The 18,094-nt window shown below is 52.7% G+C and overlaps 1 protein-coding gene across 2 annotated transcripts in view; it reads right to left on the bottom strand.

Annotated features, from left to right (window-relative positions):
• Positions 1-605: 605 nt before the first annotated feature.
• UROS (uroporphyrinogen III synthase) overlaps positions 606-18,094 on the bottom strand; it is a 31,902-nt gene continuing 14,413 nt past the window's right edge. Inside the window, exons 5-10 of one of the 2 annotated variants that reach the window (XM_055300177.1) lie at positions 17,102-17,176; positions 11,103-11,177; positions 6,558-6,638; positions 5,535-5,620; positions 4,527-4,625; positions 606-790 (exon numbers count right to left, since the gene is read on the bottom strand). In XM_055300177.1, the coding sequence (XP_055156152.1) occupies positions 656-790; positions 4,527-4,625; positions 5,535-5,620; positions 6,558-6,638; positions 11,103-11,177; positions 17,102-17,176 (551 nt within the window). In that variant the 3' untranslated portion in view covers positions 606-655. The remainder of the gene's footprint in view (positions 791-4,526; positions 4,626-5,534; positions 5,621-6,557; positions 6,639-11,102; positions 11,178-17,101; positions 17,177-18,094) is intronic. The other variant, XM_055300178.1, reaches the window with a different exon arrangement.

The following is an 18,094-nucleotide window of genomic DNA, read 5'->3' on the forward strand; positions in this document are numbered from 1 at the left end:
TCTGTTTCCTCCCCAGAGACATGGGGATCGCAGTCAGGGCGTCAAGAGGGATGGGGCAGAGAGACAGAGCCCTGTGCGCAGGGCCTGGCACCCACGGATTGCTCAACGGAACCCCCCACCCCAGGATTCCGCTCGTGCCGGTGATACAGTCCCCTCTCCTGCCACCAGCTCACGTGACTGAAAGATGGACTTTGGGTGGTGCTTTCATTCCACCCAGCCCAAGTTCCAGGCCAGGACTGTAAAAGCAGAAATAAAGTTTGGGGCCAGATTTCCAGAGCCTGTGTGCAGGGCCCCGCCCCCTGCAGATGAACCCCTTCTCCGTGAACCAACCTCCCGCCTCTCGGACGCCCTGGCTGGCCGAGGCTGCGTTTTCTTTCTGAAGGAAGGAAGGAAGTGCTCTCCTTATTTGAATGGCAGTTGTCCACAGCTCACAAAGCAGGACCTGGAAGCTCCTATTTGGAGCACGAATACAACTACTTCCCACGCAGCAGATTTTATCATTTCCACCAGGTTTGGTGCTTCTCAGGACGTGGGCACATCCGTTTCCTCCACAAACGCAGCTTTGCACGGAAAACACTACACAGCAAGTGACAACACACTCAGCGTGAGGAGCCAGGGTGGTTTATTTGGTTTTCTTCCCGCTGCCAGCGGGGACTCAGCAGCGCGGGGCCTCCAGTGCCAGGCGGAGGCCCGTGGCCAGGCCCTGTGGCGTGGGGCTCTCAGCCATGCAGCTCACAGGCAGGCCCTGGGCGGCCAGTGCACGGGCCGTGCTGGGGCCGATGGCGGCAAACTGCAGGGGGAGAGGGGAGAGAGGGGAGAGAGGGGAGCGTCAGTGCACCTGCCGGGCCGCTGGCGTGGGAGCTCCTGGCATGTGCCGTCGACCTTCCCTATGCCCTCAAAATGCCTTTGCCCACATGAACTCATCACAGCCTCCCCGCCAGCCTGCAGCTCGGGTGCAGGGCAGGGGCACCAGGCCCCAGCACCCCTGCCCGCCGGCCTGGCTGCATCTCCACCAGCCATAGTGGCCCATGGTTCTGCCCTGGGACGGGCGGGCGGGGGGTAGGGTGGCAAGCCAAGAAGGCAGCAAAGTGTGAAAGGTGCTCTGGGCGTGGCAGGGGCCCTGGCTGCACCCCCACTCCCAGGAAACGCAGCAGCAACAGAGAGTGGGCCCTGGAGCCAGAGGGTCAGGGTCACATCCTAGCTCCCAGGGTAGTGGCCTTAGCAAGTGACCCTTCATCTCTGGGCCTCTGTCCCTTCATCTCTAAAACAAAGCTTACTAGCCTTCCCCTGTGAGGGTCACATGGGGGCCAAGTGAGCAACCACCTGGCCGGGGGCCTGGCACAGAGAAATGCTCAGTGGCCTGCAGAGCTGTTGGGAGCACTGTTGCTCTAGTGGCACGAGCCTCGTCAGCAGGATGCCTCTCTCAGAACATCGCGTGTCTGATGGTCACATGCGGAGCCTCACCTGGGGCCCTGGTGAGGTGTCATTAGCCCCTCTGATCCTGTTTCCTCACCTGTAAAAGGGGTACCGTTACCCTTGCTTGGCAGGGTGGGCACGGGGGTAAGTAAGGAGATCTGCTTGGCAGGGAGAGCACTCACGCTGCCCCCACGCCAACACTGGGGTGCACGCACCCCTCTGCTCGGGAGTAGGTGTGTGAGGATGGCAGCACACCCTTACCCAGCGCCCCCTCCGCCTGCCCTCCCTGGGTGGGTGTGGTGCAGGGAACAACTCAGGACGCTGCAGCTTGACGCCCCCCACTCTGGGGCATGTCAGAACCACAGGACAGAGGCTGCTGGCACCTCCACCGGGGGCCTGAGCTCCTGTAGGACCCCCCCACCCCCCCTGTAATGCAGCCATTCCTCCAGAAACTCTCTGAAGACAAGATGGAGCTGAGCCCATACCTCACAGCACACACAGACATCGCAGCAGACCGCAGACCTAAATGTAGGTGGTAAGCCCATAAACGTAGAAGAAACAGAGCGATGAGTCTTCACACCCTCGGATTAGGCAGTGGGTTTCTGAGATCCACCACTCACGACACAAATAGCAAAAAAAAAAGGTAGATACGTGGGTCTTTACCAAAATGGAAAACCTGTCATGCTTCTATGGACGCCACCACCGACGTGAAAAGACAACTCACGGGATGGGGAAGATTTCTGTAAATCGTACATCTGATGAGGAATTTGTATCCAGAACAAAGAACTCTGAAACCCAGCAGCAACAAGCCACACGGCAAGGATGTGGTCGGACCCTTCTCGGACGAAGATACAGAAACGCCCACCACGCACAGGCAAAGATGCTCAGAGCCGTCGGCCGTTAGGGGCATCCAACTCACAACTACCTCATGGCCACAGGAACGACTATGATCGTGAAGACAAAAAAATCACAAGTGTTGGTAAAGATGTGGAGGAACTAGAACCCTCAGGCTTGGCTGGTGGGAGTGCCAAGTGCCACAGCCACCCTGGAAGACGGTCTGGTAATTCTTCAAAATTACCAAAGTCAAACATCAAGGCACCACCTAAGAGCCTGCAATCCCCCTCCTTGGTTTGTTATACCCAAGAGAAATGAAAACACGTGCCCACACAAAAACTATCATCAGGGGCTCCTCAGCATTGCTGCTCAGAGCCCCAAAGTGGACACGACCCAAATGCCCATCAGCCGATGAACAGATAGAGACGGTGATGTATTCACCGAATGGACTATTCCACGGCGATGAAAATGAGCCAAGTCCTCACACAGGCCACAGCACGGGTGAGCCTCGAAAACACTCCAGTAAGCGAAGGAAGCCAGTCCTGAGATCCCAGAGTAGGAAACCCGCAGAGACGGGGGGGGTAGACTCGGGGTTACCGGGCTGCCGGGCGCATCACAGCTGCCGTGTCCAGGTGAGGCAGTGGCCCTAGCACCACCGCTTCTCCCAACCTCCAAAGTGGTAAGTGCTCGCTGTGTGCTAGTCGCTACCCCGAGCACTTCAGGGTCTCATCTTCATCCCTACAACCCTGAGAGTTAGCTCTGTTCTCCCCCAGTGACCTACGTGCCCATACTGGGCTTCCCAGAACTCCATATGACACCATATGACTCTGGCAAGTCATTTAACCTCTCTGGGCCTCAGTTTCTCCAACTGTAATAAGGACAATAGTCCCAATTTTGCTTGAGTCCTACCCCTGGACTGGTGTGCGAACTCTGCAAGATACTGCCTGGAAATGCTCCGTGGCCTGGCCATGGCTCATGTGTCACCATGGCTCACAACATGGAATCTGTCTTCCTGGGTTCAGATTGTGGCTCTCCCTTCCTCCTGTGTGACCTAGGGCAAGACACACAACTTCTCTGAGCCCAGTACTCCACCTGGAGAACTGGGAACCAGTGCTGACTCCGCAGGTGTGCAGTGAGACACACCTGTAATAAAAGGTAAGAGTCCTCACTCCATGTGCATGTGCACGGTGCCGGCGGCCTCTGTCCTGGGCCCCAGGTCGCCTCCGCCCTCTCCTCGGTCCCACTGGAGTCAGTTCAAGAGCCCGCCCACCACAGGCCCCATAAGCCTTGTCATTACTTGTGGACTCCTAGCAAATGGAGTCCCTAACAAGTGGGAATGTCAAGCCTTTGAATTCAAAGACATGAAAAAGGGGAACGGCTTTTAGAATAGATAATTCCAAGATGTTTAGATGGGAAAACAGGGAAAGGATGCTGGCACGTGTGCCAGGCTCTGAGCCAAGGACTGACCCGAATTCTCATCCAATCCTGAGACTCCTCGATCAGAGAAGACCGTCCACAGCAGCCCCCTGCCCACCGCCATCCACGGCTTCTTGCGCAGCAGCACCCCCTTACTCTCGGTTGCACAGTCCGCGGATTCAGTTCCCCACGGTCAACCACAGTCTGGAAGCAGATGACCCTCCTCCTCCTCCTCACGTATGGGCAGCAGGTCAGTAGCAGCCTCACGCTGTGTCACATGCCTACATCACTCACTTCCCCTCATCTCATCACAGAGGCACCCCGTCATCTCACATCTCCACAAAGCAGGGTGAGTGCAGTGCTGTTAAGATTTCTTGAGAGGGTTCGCGTACCTGTTAGTCTGGGACGTTGTTACAACTGCTTTGTTACTAGTTATTGTTATTAACCTCCTGCTGTGCCTAATCTATAAATTAGAGGTTATCCTAGGGATGTACATAAAGGAAAAAACAAACCATATTAGGACTGGGTAGTAGCCACGGTTACAGACGTCCATCTGAGTGTCTTGGAATGTACTCCCCGCAGATAAGGGGTGACCACATGTCTATGAAGGCCACAGATGGATACTCGTCCTCATGTCACAAGGGAGGAAACAGGCTCAGAGGGGTTAATTAACTTGCCCAAGCACAGCAGCCGGGAAGTGGTGCTCAAGAATCCTGGACCCCAGCCTTCCCAATGCTGCAGAGCTGACGTCGGGGTGTCTGCTAGGTCAAGAGTGCTCTGACTTTCCTTGGAAACGCTAAGGACAATCAGTAAGAATTTCTAAAAATTTGAAGAGACCAAAAGCCCACTGAATACCTCACCTTAATTCGATCAATGTTGTCACCAGATAACTCTTGAATATGCTTGAGGCTGTACGCAAGGCCAGAGGGACTGAAAAATGTGATGCTGGCCGGGACGCCCTGCAGGGAGAGAGTAAGATGCGTCTGCGGCCACAGGCCCAGGGGAGAGACTGTTCCCCAATCCACCCCCACCCACCCCCACACACACCGGGCACCATGAGCCCTGGAGCCCCAGGAGGGTTCCTGGTGGACGTGGCCTTCTCTGTTCCCTAGAGGCCGAGTTCAGGTGAGGCACCGTTCAGAGAGCAGGGTGCCACTGGGGAGGCTGGGCGCTGTCCTCATCCCTCTGCTGACTAGAGGACAGGGCCCCACGGCCCCGCATGCCCAGCTGAGTGGACGGTGCCACCAGCTAATGTGGCCAAAGTGGCATCGATCCATAGGGCAACAGCCCACGCCGGCTCCCCGTCAACTCTGCATCCTTTCTGAGAAACAGAAGGCAGACTGGCCACATGGCCTTTTTGTTTTGGTTTGCACTAAATAACGGGACGTCCAACCAGCAAGGTCCTCAGAAGCCTGTCCTAGGAGGGGGATGGGAGGTGTCTCTCTGAATACAGATGTGGAAAACCTTAATTCACACAGACGCCACCCATCCTCCTGCCCGAAGCCTCCAGAGGTCCCTGTGGCCTCCTGAATTCAATGCAGACTCACAACAGGGGCCCAGCCACCCTTCCCCCCCACAGCTCCACTGGGGCCCCACACGATGAAGGACAGTCACACCACGGCCCCCCGCTGCCCAGCTTACTAGGTCTGGGGTGCTATCCATAGGGCTTTGTGCATATCATCTCCTTTCATCCTTACACAAACCCTACGAGAGAGGTCTACCCCCATGTCACAGATCCAGAGATGGAGCCTCGGCAAGTCACACAGCCGGGGACAGTGCACAGGCACAGAGGCTTGGGCCTCTCGTCCCCAGGCCCCCGCCACTCGGGTGCCCGCCCTGCTGGAGCTCTCCCTGGAAGCACCACACACCTGCTTAGCATAGTAGCTGTTGAGGTTCACTTGGATTCCCGGGTGTGGAACCTTCTGATAGACAGTGATGCTTTCCATGGGAATCCCTGGACACAATCAAAAGCAGGAGGGAGGCTTCATTACACCGGGAGCAGGGGGGCGCCGCGCTGCAGGGCAGTTCGTGCGGACAGGCCAGCGCCACAAGCCAGACATGCCAACGCCCCCGAACAGGCTGCCGGGAGCTGAGGCGCAGACAGTGCACACCGGCCCGTAGCCGGGGATCCTCAGCTTACGGCCTCCTGTCCTCTGCTATTATTCCTGGTAGCGCGTGGGAGACAGACGGTAACACGGGGGAGACAGTCTCCACTTTAATACAGGGGGCAAAGTTCCGGGGTCTGAGGTCGTCCTGGGTGACGGCCTTCAATCATTCAGGACAGAGGGGCTGAGAACAACAGCTGCGGGGCCCTGGGTTTCCCGCCCTGGGGGAGCTAAACCCGTGCTCCACACTCTCAGGACAGCCCGTGAGGCGGCTTCTGTGGTTAGAGCCATGTCACAGGCGACGAGACAGGCGCGTAGAGCAGGTGTGACTTGCCCTGGCTCACGCAGCTGAACAGCAGAGGGAGATTTCCAGCCTGGCTCTGTCTCACCCTGAAGCTCGTACTCCGACCTGCCGGCGACCCCTGCTCCCAGACCCACCACGTGACGGGAGACAGTGTGCGGGTGGCCCCTCCGGCATCTGGGGCAGTGGCTGAGCTGCGGGACCCTGCCTGCCCTGGACATCGGCTCCATCCGGAGACTTTCCTCTGCACGGGGATCGGCCCCGGGTCCCTCCACACCAGCACCCCCGTACACTTGGCGAAGGCTCAGTGACACCCTGTGGGCTCGGGGCTACGGAAAGGACAGCAGGCTGCACCCCACACCAAACGCGACCATGAGGGGTGACCCGCCTTCCTCCCGGGACTCCGCACGGCCGACCCCGAACCTGGAAGGGGGGAGGGAGACGGATAGGGAAGCAGTGCCCACGAGCCAGTGCACTGTCCTCACCTCTGTCCTTGAGCATTTGGGGCAGGATTTCTCCTTTGACGGTTCCACAGGGAAACAGAAGAGGCAATGCTGGTGACTCCCCTGCAGATAAATAACCCGACTTTGTCAACGCTTTCAAGAAAGGGGTGCGTGTGCCGGGGCGCAGGGTGGAGCAGCTCTGGGCCGCCCAGTGTCGGTGGGAGGGAGGGAAGCCGCTGACCTTGCAGGATGAGGATCACAGGGTATTGAGGCAAGATGTTTAGAAAACGGGCGTCCCCGCAAGCCAGGGGCTGCTGTCCCCTAGGCCCCTCCAGCCCCTCTGGTCCACACGAGCGGGCACGTGGCTCTGCATTTCAGAGAGCTGGCTGGAGCCAGGCTCGCTCATGACGCGGCAGGGAAACGGCAGCCCCACGTGGCCCGGCAGCCACCCACCCCAGAGATGAGCTGCGTGTCTACTGTCCCCGTCAGGACAGCAGCCACCTGGCCAAGTGCCTGAGGGGCAGATGGGTGGCCGTGTAGGGGCCCAGCCTGCTGGGAACAGCCCTGCCTCTCACCCCGCTCCCCATCTGCACTCTCGAAGACCTGGGGGTGTGTTCAGCTCCAAGCTCTCTGCAGAATGAAGATGGCAATGCAGTCCGAACGCTGACCCGAGACAGTACCATGCAACAAAACCGATGGGGCTCACGTCCGAATCCTCCCCAAAGCGAACATTTTGATAGACCTCCCCTTCCCCCCCCCCCCCCCCCGCATCCGTCCATCAGTTGGAAGGTGTAATGGCTTTGCTCATGCACGGAGGCTTTCTTCTCTATCCCTGAGATCTCTGAACACCTCTTTGGGGACTGCAGGCAGAGGACGGAACGAAGCTCTTCTCATCTAGCACCATCTCCCCGAAGGCCCAGCCCACCCACAGGAACAACTGGAGACTTCTTTTCTCCAGGTTACTCAATAACTATGTATTGGTGAGTGTGTTCTTTAAGCTGCTCTGTACCCATCAGCATAGACGTAAAAGGACACCAGGGACTGGCAAAAACTCAAATGCAAACTAGATGCCCACTGATTTCTCTTTTCCAGCGGGAGGAAATGTTTCATGCGATGTAGACACCATCCTTGGAGACATATTTTCAACACCATGTTTAGGCACTGTTTTCTTAACCAGAGCCCGGGCATCCCTCCAGTGTCCGTCCATCTGTGTGTATGTGTGTGTGTGGGGGGGTGCTGGGGGGTGCAGGATTCTAGGGGCCAAAGCTGCTCCCACAGACCCTGCTCTGGGGCAGCGCCGAGAATCTATCAGGAAAACCAAGGGCCTGCCTTTGCAGCAAGCCCAGCCCTCGGGGTGTGCAAGGGACCTTCGGAAGATTCTAGAATCTGCCCTTCGAAGCACCCCTCTGAAGGTCTAGCACAGCACTGAGCTGCTCATGCTTATTCTCAGATTGCTGGCCACTAACTCGGGGGACGGGAGCTTAGCACGCATGTCCTGGCACAGGACAGAGGACTGTCTTTTCTCACCGCACCGCTCCCTGGAGAGCCAGGCCACGCATGCTGACTTCATGGAAACCCTCCACACTATCAGCAAAGGGAGGAAAATGTGAAAATGTCGCAGCAGGATCCTCTTCTGCAGAGTGGAGATCTACCACAGCTGTGCTTCCTGGGACCTAACCCCCTTCAAGAAGTCAGAGGCAACCCATTCTTTTTGGGGGATAAGTTTGCTGCCTGCAGATTTTGAACCCCATTAGGCCAACGCTAAATAGGGCAATGCTAAAGCTGGCTGATTCCGCAGAGGTGTGAGAGGTTTCCCGGAATGACAGGGAGAGACGGGGCCTGGCAGGGGTCTCATCCGACAGAGAAGACCAAGAATGGTGACTCAAAGGGCTCAGAGGCTGCCCATTCCTTTAATAGGAAGGAGGCCTGGGTGGGGGGGCTGTGGGGGCTGAGGCCAGCAAGGGCGCTGAAAGTCCCAGGAGAGGGTTGTGCAGGGGGCTGGGGGACTCCGTAAGTAGTCACGTAGCAATTAAGGTAACAAGGCTGATTTTTTTTTTTTTTTTTTTAGAAATGCCATTTCACTGGAGGACACGTGCGTGGTTGGAAAGCTCCAGCAGCTGCCAGGCTGATTTCGGCCTCCCAGGTGGGGCTGTGAGGAGCAGGCCCGGCAGGCTGAGATTCTCATGGTTGAGAATCCAGACGGTGGGGCTGATGGCAAGGGAAGCAAGAGCTGAGCTGCAGGGGTGGCCCGTCGGCAGCCCCTAATCCGGGGGACATTTCAAATAAATGCACTCCCCCATCTGACTCAGGCTGACCCCCTCTTGCAGGATGTTGTAATTCCCCCTTTTACCATTTATTTGCTGCTTTCTTTTCCATTAGAGGAGACCTCCTGGGAGGGGAGAGTTTTCTCTCAGAGCAATGAGCCATCAGATTAAATGAGTTCTAGTGCTCACCAAAAAAATCTATCACATAGTTTTAATAATAATAATAAAAAAAGCGTTAAGTAAAAGAAGCAGTAACTGTGAATTGTCCTGTTTCCTCCAAACACTGGAAGTAGATTCTTAGCTTTTAAAATCCAGTTTCAGAGCTTGCTGGGGGAGAAAGTCATTAATGCCTTGGTAAAACCAAGGTGAGCGTCCTTATTGGCAGCCAAGGAGAATCCTCATTTGGATATTCTAATTGACAAAGATTTATCAGAACACATAGGTGTGTTGGTAATAAGTTGGAAGAAGTAACAAAGGCTTTGCAAAGAACGCAGCCCAGTCTTCGCCGAGATAAGACACAGCCTGTGCTTATCTCCCCTCCAAGCCTTGAGTCGGTTCATTAAAACACCCGTGTGACATCTCAGGAGTGACCCGGATCCTCCCTGCCTTGCATATACGGGGCAAGGAGCACACCGGCCTGATGGCTCTGCACCTGATAGTGAGGAAGGACTCAATTTCCTTCCATCTCGTTCTAGAACTAGTGCGTACGTGGGGAGTACAGCCAGGTCATCTGCCCCAGAAACAGGCTGCAGCCACCCATTCCAGTAAGGAGCTAATTGTCATCCTGCCCACGGAACCAGTCATTAGTCTTTGTAAACGAAGGCACCTAATCCCCCAGGGAGTGCCACGTTCTACCGTTTACAGTGATTTCTACACTCAAACAGAAGGGCTTTGTTCCTGTTTACTGGTGACCATTACCCCCTGAAAACATTAGAAATAGCCTGGAGTTGGATCATTCTGGAACATATGCATTCCACACCTTGAACTGCTGGGGGAAAAACCCAATCACATGACATTCTTCTCGTCCCGGAAGAGGTGAGGCTCGGTGACCCTCAAAACAGTCCTGTGGGCCTGAGGCCCCTGCGGCATCTAGGACAGTGGCCACCCCTGGGCTGCCAGCATAGCTGCCCTCGGCTTCTTAGCCGCTTTCGATGCCTGGCTGCACAAGAGTGCACAACTGACCAGCCCCCCAATTGCCCCGTCCCCCATACACCCTCCTCACACCAGCACAGTTCAACAGCGCTCAGCAAACACTGCATGGGATCACCTGCAGGCCGGGCCCTTTGCAGGGCTGGGGGGCGGCGAGGGAGGGGGCCGCGCAGACCAGCGACCCTCACAAGGCAGAGGGGGTTAAGCGACAGGACAAGGTACAAAGCGTGTGTGAAGTGAGTGAGGCCGAAAGAGGGCCAAGGTCTTCCGGACAGCGTGTGCAGAAGGAGCACAGCCTACGGCATCCCTGACACAGAGGGGCTGTGTCTCCAGGAACCTGCGGGAAGGACAGGGCCTCTGTAGGCAGCACCGGGGGCAGGAGATGAGGGTGTGCAGGGAGCCACGGAGCCCCAGGGACAGTGGAGCGGAGTCCCAATCCGGTGACCCTCTGGGTCCAATCCTGGTCGAAGCAGGTGCTGGCCTGGGCTGGAGTAGAGGAGCCGGCGCCCAGCACCGTGTTCCCGTCCCAGGGCAGCACCTCTGGGCCTCCAGCCCTGGCTCTCGTATCCAGCACTCCGCCCGCCTGAACTGTCCTGCCTGGGGGGCTCTTAAACACGACAGTCGCTTGGCCCACGGCTCTAGTGGCCGGGTCCATGGTTCCACTAGCCCACCTTCCGGCCCCTCTCGCTCCAAGAGCTCCCCCACATCTTTGCTTCCATCAGGGCTGGACACCGCCTGGAAGGCAGACACCTCTACAACCCATGTCATCTCAGGTCCCTGTCCCCATGCTGCCCCAGGGACATGCTCCCAGGGGGTGGGTCCGCTCTGAGAGAGGGAGCTCAGAGAGGGAGGGGCCCCTGAGAGGAGGGGAAGGGGTGCAGGTGCAGGAAAGATGCCAGCAGCCGCTGCCTCCCTCCACTCCTTCAGTCACCGCAGATGGTCTCCCTGGATATGTCGCCGCCAAACGTTTTGTTTTGTGTAATGTTTGAGCTGTGTCAAGTCCTCTGGTGGAGAGGTGGGCTGGGGTCCCAGGAGTGGCCTGCACACTGTGTGCCAGCCCACGTCACCACAGATGGTGTGCACCCAGGAAGTGTTCCTCTGCAGGGGGCTAGGGGTGAGGCCGATAAACAAGTCAATGGGCTTCTTCAGGGGGAGGTGACCTTTTTCTACTTACGGGAACAAATGTATTCTGCAAGCTTTTCTGCATTTCCACAGTTTGCTCCTTCTGCATCTAGACCGATTTTATTCACTGGAAAACAAGAAAGAAATATGTTTTCACGTGGCTATTAAAGCCCGCTGTCCCTGTGCTGTATGCGTGTGCTTTACAAATAACACAGGACGTCCCCTCCTGTAGGCTGGTATCGAGGGCCACAGGCATGTGTCAGATGGGAGGGAGTCCGGCCCTGTCCCACCCTCCCTAGATGTCTGGCTTTGAGTCTCCGCCAATTTCTTTGAGCGTCCCCTGCCCCCAGCTCACCTACACGAGGGGAGGATGCCAGCCCTATGGGATGCCTCTACAGAGTATTCGAGAGGATGAGAGCAAAACTGCTGGCCAGCTAGGTGGAGCTGAAGAATGGTGGTGAACATTTAGGATGTTCTGTGAGGGAGACGAGGCCAGCCCCATCTAGAAGGGTGGTGTGGTCTGACTGGCCAGACTGGAATGGAAGGGAGGGCAGGAGAGGTTCCATGGTAACCTGCCAACAGGGACCCAGAGTATTGCGAGTACAGGTCATCTGGGGTGAGGGGCGGACCAGCTGCTTTGAGAGATTCCTAGCATGAAGGGAGGCAGGAGCAGACCCCCAGGCTCCCCTGCAGGCTTCCACGCGGAGAACATTGGGCCCTCGGCAGAGGATGCTGAGGGAGGAAGGGCCACAGGCCCATGCTGTCAGGGCTCACTCCCTGTTCACAGGGTGTGGAGCGGCCCTGACAGAGGAGGTGCTGTGGGCATTGCATTTAGGGTTCATGTGAGACTGGCCGGCTGGTGACAAACTGCAGCTTTCACATAAACACCATCAGCTTTTAATTTACAGGTCATTTCAAGTGCCCTGAGTCCAACAGACAAAAGTCACATGTAGCTGTAAACCTGGTTCTGGAACAAAGCCGTTGCTTATGCTCACTGCCAGACCAGGCAGGGCTGCCTCTCCTCTGATTGAACTGGGAAGGTCCCAGTACACCAGAAAGCCTGAAAACTTCCCAGGAAGTGGACTGGGACATAAGTACTGCAGGGACGTCGATACTTAAACATCGACGTTCATATGCACTGTTCCTGAGTTAACCAGACAGGAGGAACCGCCTAGACTCACACACCACCTTGCTGTTCCAAGTGAGCACTGGCACATTTTGTGCTCGCACGACCCTGAGACCCTGGGGCGTCCAGCATGTGTCAGCAGTGTCTGTAAGGGCAGGCACGGGGCTGTGTGGTCCTCCCGGTGCCCACAGAGGCTCTCAGGAGAGATCAGGGGAATGGATGTTTGCTGGAAGGTCTCGACCTCTGTGGCGGCAAGGCTGGCTCTGCTCTAAGTGGGTACAGGCATGTGAGCCAGCACTGGGGCCCAGGCAAGCCCGCCTTCCGGGCCTCCCCAGGCGACGGTGGCAGGGGAGCTTCAGGTTACTCACAACTGTGTGAAACAAACCAATCCGATCCTACACAAACCTGCCATGGGGTTCTTTACATTTGAGAGGTTAAGGCAAGGACAGCCATGGTGGATCCAGTCGGGGGCTCATGTAAACCTGGGGGTGAGCTCCCCTGCTGGCGGATGCCTACACTCAAAAGGTATCAGGTGGTTATCTGAAGGTGAGATAAAATCCTGAGTGCAAATCAGTAAGAATCACCAAATGGGATGTGAAGACATATTAACAAGGTTATGGATACAGATTATCTCAGTATTCTCCCAGAATTAATGGGAAAACAAAGCAATGAAAAATACTGAAAAACAAAACAAAACAAAACAAAAAAGCCAGATATGGTTTATAGGGTTTCTGGGTAGCTCAGTCGGTTGAGCGTCCAACTCTTGTTTTGGCTCAGGTCACAGTCTCATGGGTCCTGGGATCAAACCCTGGGTCAGACTCCAAGCTCAGCAGGGAGTCTGCTTGAGGGTCCTCTCCCTCTGCCCCTCCCTCCACTAGCTCTCTCTAAAATAAATAAATCTTGGTGGACACGGACATCAGGACCACTTGTGTGGACCCAGTTTCGGTTTCTGCTATGAGAAACATTTCTACCTTTTCTTTGCTTAAAATGTTCAACTCTCCTGACCTGATCTGCAGCTCTGGCTTGGGGGGAGGGGGCAGTTCTTGGGCTCAGTTTGACCCGAGAGCTCTTATAAAATACCTCCCAGTAATCTCGGTGCTCACACTGCTGTGACAGCCCTTCCCCTTGAGTGCGGGCTGGACCCACTCAATTCAAACAAAAAGAAGGTGGAACAAGTGATGGGATGTCACTCTCCAAGATGATGAAAAGAAGCCAGTCTGGCCTGGATGCTCTCTTGCACTGGCTCTTGGATTATCTTGAAATAGGAGAATCCTGCTGCCGTGTTCTAAGGTAGCCCTTAAAGAGGGCCACATGAAGGCTGGGAAATGGATCCACGTGCGTGCTTTTGGAGTTAGAACCTCCAAGTGGAGCCTTGAGATACTTGCAACCTGGTGAGGGACCCCGAGCCAGACAGACCCAGCTCAGCCATTCCCAGATTTCTGACTCACAGAAACTGTGAGAAATTAAATGCTTGTTTCTAGTCACTAAGTTTTGGGGGAATTCATTACACAGCCAAGGATGACTGACACATGGGCCTGGTCTCCTCTGGCTGCCCCCGTTCCTCGAACTCTCCAGGCTCTTGCTGAGCCACGGGGTGAACAGAAGCACCAGCAGTTCAAGCAGTGCCTCCTCCCTGCACCCACCAGAGAGAGCTCCTCTTGGACATCATGTCTGGGAAGGTGAGCTAAGATAGAAGGTTCAAAAGTTGGGTGACTAACTTTCATGTTAAGAATGTGAGATTATCACATTTTTCTCCCAAGAGATTTTTTTTTAAAGGTGCAAGCCCCCTAATTGCATCTTTCCTTTGATCAGATGTTTCAGCATTTAGAACGTGTGGCCTTTTCCTTCACAGCGGAATAAACAGGGAGCAGGCTGGGGCTGGCGGGTCCTGGGGAGACCAGGCTCTGCCGCCCGTGCCCAAGGGATGCTGGCGCACTGCTAGCAGGCTCTGGTTCGGGGTTTCTCATCCCATACCACCACTTTTGTTCTTGGGTATTCTTGTTTGACAGAACAATGAGATGCAAGACGAACAGTGGTACTCTTGATATCAGACTGAAGGTAGTGTGAAAATCAAAAGAGGACAATTTACCAACACACCATGTTTGATAGCTGAAGTGCTGATGTTTTGGAAGTTGCCTCTAGAATTTTCTTGCCTCTTTACATCAGAAAAAAACAGGGCAGCCCGGGTGGCTCAGTGGTTTAGCGCTGCCTTTGGCCCTGGGCCTGATCCTGGAGACCTGGGATCGAGTCCCACATGGGGCTTCCTGCGTGGAGCCTGCTTCTCCCTCTGCCTGTGTCTCTGCCTCTCTCTCTCTCCCTGTGTCTCTCATGATTGAATAAATAAGAATCTTAAAAAATAAAAAAAGCAGCAGCAAAAGAAGGTGCAAGCAAATTCTTAACCGATTAGGGAGGAAATGGGAAATGGGGTGGTTTCCTTGGCAACCAAGGCTGATTCCCTCTTCCCAGATCTGTGTGGAGCTCCAGCGCTCCAGGTACACATTGTTCTTCATTGAATAGCGAAGCACTGGCTCTTAATTAATTAGTCAGGCAACTCCACGCTGGTGAACTCCTCAGTGTCATTTTATTCTCTGCAGAGTGCTTTTCATTCTTAACCTACTCTCATCTTCCAGCATTTTAAAATTCATTTGGACAAACTGGACCGTTTTGAAACAAAGCTGCACGTTGATTTACTCACACTTGCTAAGGATTGCTTCATGCTTACTTTTAATGTTTACTTGCAATGTTGATTTTTAATGCTTCACTGTTTACCTTTGTGCTTTAAAAATAACAGACGAAGTCAAGACTGGAAAATGTGGACTATATTAAGAAAATTATAAAAAACAGCTATCGTACCACCGTCTGGAGAGAAGTACCTTTCGTAGGGTTATTTCCTTTCAGGTTGTGTTCTTATTTTAGTAAAAACATATAACATAAAACTTAGCATCTAAGCAATTTTTAAGTGTATAACTCCGTGGTATTCAGTACAGTCACAATCATCACCCATATCCACTTACAGAACTTTTTCATCATCCCAAACAGAAACTCTACATCAGATTAAACAAGAACTTCCCATTTCCCTCAACCCCAGACCAGCAAACCTCTACTGTACCTTTAGTCTCTTTGGGTCTGGCTGTTCTGGGAGCCCCAGTAAGTGGAATTATACAGTATTCATCTTTTTGTATCTGGCTCATTCCACTTGGCATAATTTTTTTTAAGAAAAGATTTTATTTATTTATTCATGAGAGACACACAGAGAGAGGCAGAGACACAGGCAGAGGGAGAAGCAGGCTCCCTGCAGGGATCCCCATGTGGGGACTCCATCCCAGGACCTTGGGATCATGACCTGAGCCAAAGGCAGACACTCAACCACTGAGCCACCCAGGTGTCCCTGAGTGTAATGTTTTCAAGGTTCTTCCATGTTGTAGCATGTGTCAGAATTTCCATGATATTCTATTGCATGTGTACACCATATTTTATCCATTTATGAGTCCAGGGATATTTAGGTTGTTTCCACCTTTTGCCTGTGGTGCTGATGCTGTCATGAACTCTACATACTCCAAGGAGTATCTCTGTGAGTCCCTGTTCCTCTCTAGCTCCTTTGGGGGTAAGGAGGGCTCTCTATTTAGTACAGGACCCATGTTTTTAAATTAAATTGAAATTGTATCATGTATCTATATTGCATCGTGCTTTTTTTTTTTTTTTTTTTTTAAAGGATTTAGGGATCCCTGGGTGGCGCAGTGGTTTGGCGCCTGCCTTTGGCCCAGGGCGCGATCCTGGAGACCCAGTGCATGGAGCCTGCTTCTCCCTCTGCCTGTGTCTCTGCCCCTCTCTCTCTCTCTCTCTCTCTCTCTGTGACTATCATAAATAAATAAAAATTAAAAAAAATTAAAAAAGGATTTATTTACTTGAGAGAGAATGAGTGCATGTGCATATGAGCAGTGGTGGGGAGGAGGGGGAAAAAGAGAGAAGCAGACCCCCCACCCCCGCTGACTATGGAGTCTTCAAGGGGCTTAATCCCAGGGCTCTGAGATCATGACCTCGGCTAAAATCAAGTCAGACACTTAACTGACTGAGCCACCAGGGTGCCCCTAAAGTTACCTTTTGTTATTGATAACACACTTCTTTCAATTACGCCTGAGTTTGTTAATGAGGCAGCTTTTGGAAAGCCCTAAGGGATGGGGGCTGGTTCCAGGGTAACCAACCTTGTGATCAGAGACAATCATCTCTTGCCTCTCCCACCTCGGAGGAGAAGAGCAGAGCTGGAGGTTGGATGAATCATCAATAAGCAGTGATTTAATCAATCACGCCTGTGTAATGAAGCCTTCATAAAAACCCAAATGGTGTCACAGAGAAGTGTGGGAGGGTGGTATACCAGGAAGGGGTGAGGAAGTGCTACACCCACCCACTCACTCCCCACCTTGCTCTGTGCATCTCTTCCATCTGGCTGTTAATTTGTATCTTTTGTAATAAACAGGCAATAGTTAGTAAACCATCTGCCTGATTCTGTGAGCAAATGACCCAACCCAACACACATTTGTTAACCAGAGTACAGAAGTATGACTATGGTAGTAGCAGAGACTACAGGAGAGAAGAAAACCAGTTTTTCATTCCCCAAGGACTTTTTTTCCATTCCCCAATGACTTAATCTTGTTTGTTTTTTAAACACTGTAGTTTAAAATATGATTTTTTGCTTATTAAATTTACAAATAGTTAATTAGTTAAATATATAATGTTGCTGGTAAGGGAACAGTGAAAAATCTCTCTAAAATAAATCTTAAAAAAAAAAGGCAACCTTATCACTTAGCAAATATCAAGGTTCTGAGGAACTCTGTGCCAGGAACAGGACAAAGAAAATTCATATTTTTTATTACAAATCATAATATCATAGTCATTCCTGGTGTTTTATCTTTACCTCGATTGCTTACCTAGAGAAGCAGTAGCATTTCCAACCACATACACTGTCTTAGCGTTCCATTTTTCTTTCAGAGAATGCTTCCAGACTGTAAAACAGGAATTATATGTGAGCTGCAAATACCATAGTGGCTATTTGGACTGCTGCCCAAAGCTACTTGTTCATCCTAAGACATTTATTAACAAGGCAAACTATTAATAACCAAATATAAAGAATAGCATCTCAAACTAAAATTTCATTTTTATTCTGTTCATATTCAGCAGGGAAATTTTTAAAAATTACTTTCGTGATGTTTCAGTATGCCTTGCTTAAAGTATCCTCTCTTTTCCACAGTGGGCACTAGAAGCATGTTTAGTGTGTACCAGAAAACAAACATAACTTGAAGAATGAATTTGCAGGGTGACTTTAAAATTAAAAATCTAGACTTTTGGGATGCCTGGGTGGCTCAGTGGTTAAGCGCCTGCCTTTAGCCCAGGGCGTGATCCTGGAGACTGGGGAATCGAGTCCCACATCGGGCTCCTTGCATGGAGCCTGCCCTATGTCTCTGCCTCTCTCTCTCTCTCTCTCTCTGTCTCTCATGAATCAAATCTTAAAAAAAATTAAAATCTAGACTTTTATTAAATTTTTAAAAAATTTTTATTTTATTTTTTAGTAATCTCTATGCTCAACATGAGGTTCAAACTCACAACTCCAAGATCAAGAGTTGCACACTTGGGGCACCTGGGTGGTTCTATTGGTTAAGCGTCCAACTGTTGGTTTTGATTCAGGTCATGATCTTGGGGTTCTGGGAATCGAGCCTTATGTTGGGCTCCCTGGGGAGATTGTCTGTCTCCCTCTCCCCCTGCACCCCCTCTAAAATAAATAAATAAATTCTTTAAAAAAAAAAAAGTCATACACTCTTCTAAGAGCCAGCCAGGTGCCTTTAAAAATATAGATTTTTAAAGAAAAAGTCACGGGTCATTAAAAAGGGCAACTTTCTGTCTCATAAAGCAATACAACTGGTTTC

Source organism: Nyctereutes procyonoides, unplaced genomic scaffold, assembly GCF_905146905.1.
Source record: "Nyctereutes procyonoides isolate TBG_1078 unplaced genomic scaffold, NYPRO_anot_genome, whole genome shotgun sequence".
Lineage (NCBI taxonomy): Eukaryota > Metazoa > Chordata > Mammalia > Carnivora > Canidae > Nyctereutes > Nyctereutes procyonoides.